The following is an 8925-nucleotide window of genomic DNA, read 5'->3' on the forward strand; positions in this document are numbered from 1 at the left end:
TTTAGACTCTGTTCCTAGGATAGCCCTCTTTCAGAGACTTCAGGATATTGGGAATTCTAAGACTCTTCTAGCACCTTTCATGAGAATCCACGAGATGGTTTGCAATCATCTCAAGACCCCTTTTGGGTTCTCAAACTTTATCAGGAGCACTATTGGGGTTAAGTAGAGCTGCCCCTTGTTGCCTACCCTCTTTGGTATTTACATTAACAAGCTTGATAGGTATCTTCAGGACCACACTCTTCTAAGGGATGGTTGTCTTCTTCACCAAGTTATGATCTCTTTTCTACTCTTCATGGACGATGCCAATTCTTAGCTCTCTCCTTAGAGGGTTTACAACAACAGTTGAACAGTCTTCCATCTTTTTGGACGTCACGAAATTTGACAATTAATTGAGGAAGACCAAGGTGATGGTCTTTAATGCTCTTTTAAGACCAATTTCTTACTCAAGGATTTGGAGATGGAGATCTCATCCTCTTACACATATTTGGAGGCAAGTTTTTTGGGCCCCACTTTACCATGACATCCACTCTTAAGCTGCAAATATATAAGGGTTATGGTTTGTTGGCCCTCCTAAAGCAGTAGTGTTTTCAACACCATTTTCAGGACATTGTGTCCAAGATGACACAAATGGATACACTTACTAGACTTGTTGTCCTTTATAGTTTGGTTGTGCAGGGTCCTTTGTTGGTTATAATTGGGCTTATGCTGAGTGGGTTCAAATTCTCCTCTTTCGAGACATAATCCAATGCAAGAAATCCATCCTGCACAACATTATTCCTGCAAATTTTAGGGCTTATCCCTTTAGGCATGAGGCCATCTTTGATCTCGTTTGGTACCTTCACTGCCTTTGGGGCTTTTCTGGTTCGTTGAAGGGCCGTCATAGATACCCGTACCTAGCCTATTGCTCTTCAAAGATTACCAATGCTTCCACTCTCCCTTCTAGTCGGGCTTACAATTGGTTTATTGAGAAGTCTACCCTTTTTGGTTCTATTGGAATTGAGATGGATTGCCTTCCCCCTTCTAGTACTCGCTTGATCCACCACCCATCTTCGTCCTCCCTGCCAAGAGCTGAATAGGTGCATCCAAGATGACATTTACAGGCAGTTCATTCATACTATTTGGGTTGACCCCTAGAAGGGGCCTCTTCCCAAAGATGACCTTGCAGAGCACTTTTTGGAGCTGGACAATGGACTCATTGTCCATATTTCCTACTTATCCCTCCATTAGTCGCATTCCCTCAGGATTCCCCTTGGCTTCTTTAGGGTGGGATCACATAGGCTCCATTGCGAGACGGATCACCTTATGGACAGAAAACATAGGATTTTCCATCTTTGCAGCATTGGGAAGTTTGGGTTTGAGGAGCACTTCATTTTTCATTTTCCTCTATACTATGAGATCAAAGGGAGGTTCTATTGCCTCTTCGGGGAGGCATGGTAGCTCTCCATTTTCTTCAAATATACGGATCAGAGATGTCTTGCCCTGTATTTTCTAAAATCCCTTAGGCTTCGAGACCACACACTCTGGTATTGACATCCCACAATGCCTCTGCCTTGTCAGCTTATTACTTCTGTTAGAAATGGAAAAAGAAATCTGTAAATAAGCAATACCAGGAAAGAATCTAAGTGATTAAATGCATGAAAAGATATTACCATAAAATAGGAGAGAGAAAGCTTCAAGCTCCAACACCATGAGACAAGATATTTGGAAAGGGGAAAGCAAAGAAAACCCCTTGTGACATTATGAATGAGGCATGAAAAGCCTAAGAAGAGAGAGAGAGAGAGAGAGAGAGAGAGAGAGAGAGAGAGCAATGCTCATACAATAATTGAGAAGAGGAAAAAACCTCATTGTGAAATGAGAGAAGAGGGTCATCTCTTAAATAGAGATGAGAGAGAGGAGTTAGAATGTAACTCCCATGTCTATGAATGCCACCATTCACAAGTGTGTGAGGCCAAGTGTGAGATTCCTCTTAAGGAGGAATAATCTAAATTACAAATTACAATAAATATTTGTCCTCACATATTCCACTAGAGGACAAAATAAGATGTAGTGGAAAAAGGACAAAAAAGAAATATATTAGGATACCTTGGCTTATATCCTAATATATTACAACAATAAAGGAAGAAGGTCTAACCTTGGTTTATAAATACACCAAGGAAAGATTACAACTTCTAACACCCCCCTTTAATCTTTACTTGGGGTAATTACATCAAAGGGCATTAAACCCATATTTTTACAAAAAAAACTGCAACTTAATCTTCAATATGAAGTAATTTGATTGTCTTCAAGCCATATGGAACATATGCAGATCCAAGAGAAGTACAGGAATCCTTTGAATGTGATCAAGTGGAAGCATAGACACATCTTCATATGTGAAAAATTGAGAAGGTTCCTTGATGGACCACCTGAAAAACAGAACAAAAACAAGACAACTATCCACTAGTAGAATTTCCTCTTATATTCAAATTAGAAATCCTTTTGAATAAGGATAAGAAAATTTTCATAGAGACATAGAGGAAAATAAAACATGTTACCACAAAACAATGGAGATAACCTGATATCAAGATAAATTATATGCTCAAAAATTGTCAACAAGGACAAATTGAGTAAAAAGCTTGATCAATGCTCTCATGAAAAATATATTATACTAATGCACAAATGACCACAGACAAGGCCAACTAATGATACTTGCATCAATCTTGCATCAATCACGTGGATATAGACAGTGCACTTAATGAATCATCTCACTGCAAGTTAATGGGGGCGTCCCTCCATAACATGCATGACTCATGATCTAAGCAATAATGTATGCAGATCATTATCACATTAATATATAAAAATAACATTAAGGAGAGACATGCTGATCAAAGTAGAATTATCATGATTTTTGTTAGAATAATCAAAAGAATGGATTATGAGGATATAACAACATATTGCCTTCAAATTGGATCAAATTATCTGAATTTGGAGGGGAAACTCCAATAATAGCATCCTCTTCATTGAGGAGCAAAAATGGAACAACATGGAGGGAAACTCCATAAAAATATTATCCTATCAAAATGGAACAGATAGGATCAAATGGAGGGAAACTCCATATAAAATGAGTGCATACCAATATAGGATGGAGGGATACTCCATGGGCCAGATAAGGAAACTATGTATCAGTTATACTGAGGGGACCTACATAGTTATCCTTGAAAAAATTGGCTCCCTATGCAACTCAAAAAAAATATCATATAAATCATGTAGATCAATGGTATAAAACCATAAAGTGCCAACATGGGCATAGAATGATGCTATAAAAGCATAAAAGTGCAGCTATGGGCACATCAAAATATCAAAATGAAGGCAAATGTGTAAGATTACTCATAATCCAATTAAGTAAAATGATTTAAGGAAGATCAACTAAATATAGATATCAGGTATAAAACTCCATTAAGGGTAAACATGGGTATTTAATTCATTTTTTGAAGGTATAAATAAAATTATATATTTATCTAGGTATATATGTGTGCACCCATATATACTTAAATAAATATATCTAAAAAAAAATCATAGTATGAAATCACACCAGTACAATTATTAAATCATAGCTTAATGCCACAAAATTACTGTACACAGTGCAGCCGGTAAAAAGTTGAACGCTTCGCTTTATGGGGGCAGAAGTGGATTCTGCACACTTCCATGGCATGTTTCTTCATCCAAATTACAATTTGATGACACAAGAAAAAGACATATGTTTCACACCTTTGTCAAGGCTACACTTGCAGATATTGATACTACAGAAAAGTGTGCAAAAGACATCACACTGCCAAGAGGAGAAACGTGGGCCATTCACAAATTTGGTGGGACATGTGTCGCTCCTTCTGAAAGAATATGGAGTGAGGTAGGAATTATAGCCGAAGATCCATCAAACAGAAAGGTGGTTGTTGTGTCTGCAATGTCGAAGGTTACAGACATGTTATATGATTTGGTGTGCAAGGCTCAGTGCCGCGTTGATTCTTATCTGACTGCTCTTGAAAGAGTGCATGAGAAGCACAAAGCAACGGCCTCTGATCTATTAGATGGAACTGATATTAAAAGTTTCTCTCACAGCTTCAAAGTGATGTGTACAATCTCAGAGCTATGCTCCGCGCCATTTACATAGCTAGACATGCTACAGAATCCTTTTCGGATTATGTTGTTGGGCATGGAGAATTGTGGTCTGCACAGATACTAGCTGCGACAATCCGAAAGATAGGTATACTGAGCCAGACCCTAGGGATGATCTATCGGGCATGGATGTTGCTAGAAAGGAACTAGTTGCTTTGCATCCTTGTTATATATATACTCGATCTGCCCAATATTGCTAGGCATCGAAATCTATCAATGCAAGCATATCAAAGGAACACAAGCATCACATATACAAGAACATCTCTGTTATTACCGTAGTGCCACCCTTTTTAATGCACTAGCAAAGGCCAACATCAACATCCGGGCTATTGCCCAAGGTTGTTCCGAGTACAATATCACTATGGTTGTGAAGAGGGAAGACTCAATTAAGGCCTTGAGGGCTGTCCACTCACGGTTCTATCTTTCAAAGACAACATTGGCTGTAGGCATTATCGGGCCAAGACTAATTGGAGGAACTTTTCTGGATCAGCTTAGAGATCAGGCAGCTGTTCTCAAGGAGGAGTTAACATTGATTTGCGAGTAATGGGGATTATTGGTTCTACAAAAATGGCTCTGTGTGATCGGGGCATGGATTTGCAAACAGAGTTCCGTCGGTCGTGTCTAGAGCCGACAGTGTGTACCATTTCTTTGGGGTTATTGACGGCCATGGTGGATCCCAGGAGCGTCTCCATGAGGCTTTGGCGGAGGAAATCCGCTTGACGGACCCTATAACGGCAGCAGAGTGGGAGCCCATAATGAAGGCATGTTTTCTCAAGATGGACATGGAGTTCGCGAGGCTTTGTGGAAATGGGAAGCAAGTGGACAGGCAGCAAATTCTTGGTGTCCGGTGGATGTAAAATCATGCAAAATGTAGAGAGACGCTGCCAATGCCGATGAAGGGCTTAAATGAGACGGGGAAAATGGTTGGGCGCTTGCGGCTTATGGTAGAAATAGTTGGGGAACATGGCAATCTAAGAAGCCATGAGAATTTTAAAAAAAAACGCAATGACAAATACCATCCTCATACAAAAAAAGAAGGGAGGATAGGCAAGACAGATATCAAGAGAGCACAGAGTGGCTTAAAAGGAAAAACCCTTTGGCGGCAAGCCTCCCAAAGGGGGTTAGATGAAAACTAATAGAAAATAAGAAGTAACCTGCACAAATTAGAGCACACAAAAGTTAATCAGGTTTGGTGGAAAACCAGCCAAATCCAAAAAAAAAAAAAATCAATTTCTTCCATCTTAAAAAGATTAAAGAAGAAATTAGTGAAATCTCTCTCAAGAGTCTCCTTCGAATCGTACCTTCATGCAAACACTCAAAACAAAGATTAAACTGCTCTGATACCATGTTAGAAATGGAAAAAGAAATCTGTAAATAAGCAATACCAGGAAAGAATCTAAGTGAGTAAATGCATGAAAAGATATTACCATAAAATAAGAGAGAGAAAGCTTCAAGCTCCAACACCATGAGACAAGATATTTGGAAAGGGGAAAGCAAAGAAAACCCCTTGTGACATTATGAATGAGGCATGAAAAGCCTAAGGAGAGAGAGAGAGAGAGATAGAGAGCAATGCTCATACAATAATTGAGAACAGGAAGAAACTTCATTGTGAAATGAGAGAAGAGGGTCATCTCTTAAATAAAGATGAGAGAGAGGAGTTAGAATGTAACTCCCATGTCTATGAATGCCACCATTCACAAGTGTGTGAGGCCAAGTGTGAGATTCCTCTTAAGGAGGAATAATCTAAATTACAAATTACAATAAATATTTGTCCTCACATATTCCACTAGAGGACAAAATAAGATGTAGTGGAAAAAGGACAAAAAAAAAATATATTAGGATACCTTGGCTTATATCCTAATATATTACAACAATAAAGGAAGAAGGTCTAACCTTGGTTTATAAATACACCAAGGAAAGATTACAACTTCTAACAACTTCCTCGTTCACACAGACTCATTTAGCGTGTGGTACCAAGCTGTTATTTGGCACCGCACCTTTTTTGAGATCTGTGAGGTCCAGGATAGTGTCCTATCTGCTGCAGCCTTCCTCTCCTAGGATCACTCCAACACAGTCCAGGGTTCTGACTGGCCCTATTGATAATCTTTCAGTTTGGAAGTTCTTCACAGCTATTTGAAACCCTTAAGTGGGTTTGAGAGGGTTCGCCCTTTCCTTCATTTTTTTTTTCTCTTCTTTTGGTTCACCTGTTGTTGTTTGTTCTTTGGACACCATTTGACCCTTTGTGGTCTCTCATTGGACATTAATAAATTTATTCTATCTTATCTTATCTAAGTATCATTTGAAAGGGGTTGTTAGCATGAAAAGAGTCCATATGCATCTATATATCTTTTATCCAATTCCTACACCTATTAATCCTATTCACACTAGCTCAAGTTCACTCAATGGGTTAATCATCTCAACTCACAGACACATAATTTTACATTTATTGTTTTCTGCTCCAACATACAGCTGTACACAATCATTCTAGAGTTGTACCCTTTCATTCTATAGCTGTACATAGTCATATCAAAGTTCTACACTTTCTTTCCACAGTTGCATGCAACACATTTCCTCTTTGTACAATAACTGTTTTTTGTTAAAATGTAATCAGACTACTGGGGGGTATCTGACCATCTCCAAGAGATTTGAGCGACGTCTCAGACATTCTCAGCAATCCTAGGGATATGTCAATTTCCACAGTAAAAAGGACCCTGCTGTTGCTCTGTATATGAGGACGCGAGTTGTCGTTTGAGAGTAATTTAGTATTTGCACTCTCACAGTCCATGAGAATCAAGCATAGCTTCTGAAAAGACCCTGTGAGAGTTTTTAATCAACATTTTGAATTGCCTTCCATATATCATCATCAGTTTAACAAAGGGAGTTGGAATCAGGGAGGTTAATAGAAAAGCATCAGCCACAGTAAAATCACATGAGTCTTTCTAGAAGCTTTGTTCAAGCATCAGATTTCCAATTTGTTCCCTTTCCTGATGAGATTACCCAGCCTTTGAAAATCATTTTTGAGGATTCCTCAGCTCTAGTCTTTTCAACTTTGTTTATGTTGTCAGGAGCAGGAATTGGTCTCCAAATTTACTATGGCATAATCTGAAAACTGAAAATAAGTATAAGGGCAATTTAGATCCCTGATTTCTCCCTACTCAGTTTTCAGCTGCTGAATTGTGCAAAGTTTGCATTAGTTATGATGGGTGATTATTTTAATTTAAAAGCAAAGTAATTTCAATTGAAGTCTGATTGTAAGCATTACTAGATTTAAAAAGAGAGAGGCCCTGCTCCTCAAAGTTTTGAAAAAAATTAGTTACAGTTCAAGGAAGTAATTACCAGTGATAACCAGCAACTGGAGTGAATTTAGGATTTGGACCAACTCTTACGAACTCTCCATTCAAGCATTGCTGGCATATACACACAAAATTATGGTTAGTTAAGTGAAAAATAAAAATTAATTAAGATTTATAAAAGTATATACAGTGGAAAGCTTAAAATACTAGCACAATATTCAAGCATTGCCAGCACGGAGACAAACTAATGTTTAATGAAATGAAAAGATTTGATTTGATGGAGCAAGTACATACAGCAGAAACTTAAACAGACTATCTGAAATACTTCGAACTTTTAGTTTACAAAGTTGCTGAAATATAGTACATAGTGTTGATAATGTGAAGTTTAAGGGTCATCTACTCTTTCATTTCTTCAGTATGTTCATTTATTTGTTGTCTCTTCATATTCAAAGAGCTGAACACTTGTATAAAAATGAATGCAGATTGTATTAGATATATTGTATCTCTGAAAAGTGAATAAAGATATTGTCCTGCTTGAAAAATGGATGAACTATCCTGTTAAACCACTATAAAACTGTAGTTTTCAGGTTAATTTTCCAATTTCTATTTCTTTCTTTTGAATTCTATTTCTTGCTCTTTCATTCCAACACATTGAGCCTAAAACTTAAAACAGCTGACATGTTATTTCTTATCTAAAACATTTAAAGTCTCAAATAACAAACAGCATGCTCAAATTGCCCACAGCATAAAGTTTAAACAGCCTCCATACCATTTATCATGGAGAGTTTCTGTTATAAAGAAATTGCATTTCAGGTGACAGCCCATAATTCAATCATCATAATGAACATAAATTAAAATTCCAAATAACAACCACCAGGCCAAATGTCTACTCATGGGCTACTTACAGGAAGATGTCCCTCGATTGTCACGTGTGGATTAGGGTCGGTCTCCTCCACAGGGGCGAAATTTCCCAAGAGATAATGAATTGGCTTTTTGGAATGCGGATACAAACCCTTTACCACTATTTTCTCCACACTGTCGATCAGCCATGAGAGAAGCCCGCCACTGGGGCGAGGCTTCACAACCTTGTAATCCTCTTCTCCCACAGTCCCCATGCCAAATCAAATTACAAAACCTTCTCCGCATATGCATTATCAATAGCCCAAAACTGATTGTTCTTGATCATTCTAGGAGACAGGGACCCATTCACATTGGAAAGAAGCGTAATGAATTATTATTTTTATCACGCACTTCCATTCGATACGACAAAGATTGTGATAATTTAAGGGGCATTTTTAGACCTGGTAGACGTGTTCATACATATAAAGCTTCCATTTATTCCAGTTGGATGGACAAGATTCACGTGATCCCATATTTGGACGCTAGCCTTTGGACCCATATAATGTCTGACACGTAAATTGTTGATACCATTTTTGATAAGTAGGAGATAATTTTCACGGCAAGTCAAATTGTGATATTGTTA

The 8925-nt window shown here is 38.1% G+C and overlaps 1 protein-coding gene across 1 annotated transcript in view; it reads right to left on the minus strand.

Annotated features, from left to right (window-relative positions):
* LOC149539953 (carotenoid 9,10(9',10')-cleavage dioxygenase-like) overlaps positions 1-8570 on the minus strand; it is a 60917-nt gene extending 52347 nt beyond the window's left edge. The window contains exons 1-2 of the mRNA XM_089801168.1: positions 8348-8570; positions 7486-7556 (exon numbers count right to left, since the gene is read on the minus strand). Coding sequence (XP_089657294.1) covers positions 7486-7556; positions 8348-8557 — 281 coding nt within the window. The 5' untranslated portion in view covers positions 8558-8570. The remainder of the gene's footprint in view (positions 1-7485; positions 7557-8347) is intronic.
* Between the last annotated feature and the right edge of the window lie 355 nt (positions 8571-8925).

The sequence above is a fragment of the Cupressus sempervirens genome, chromosome 9 (assembly GCF_028749045.1).
Source record: "Cupressus sempervirens isolate cs-2001-9-10 chromosome 9, ASM2874904v1, whole genome shotgun sequence".
In the NCBI taxonomy this organism is placed as follows: Eukaryota; Viridiplantae; Streptophyta; class Pinopsida; order Cupressales; family Cupressaceae; genus Cupressus; species Cupressus sempervirens.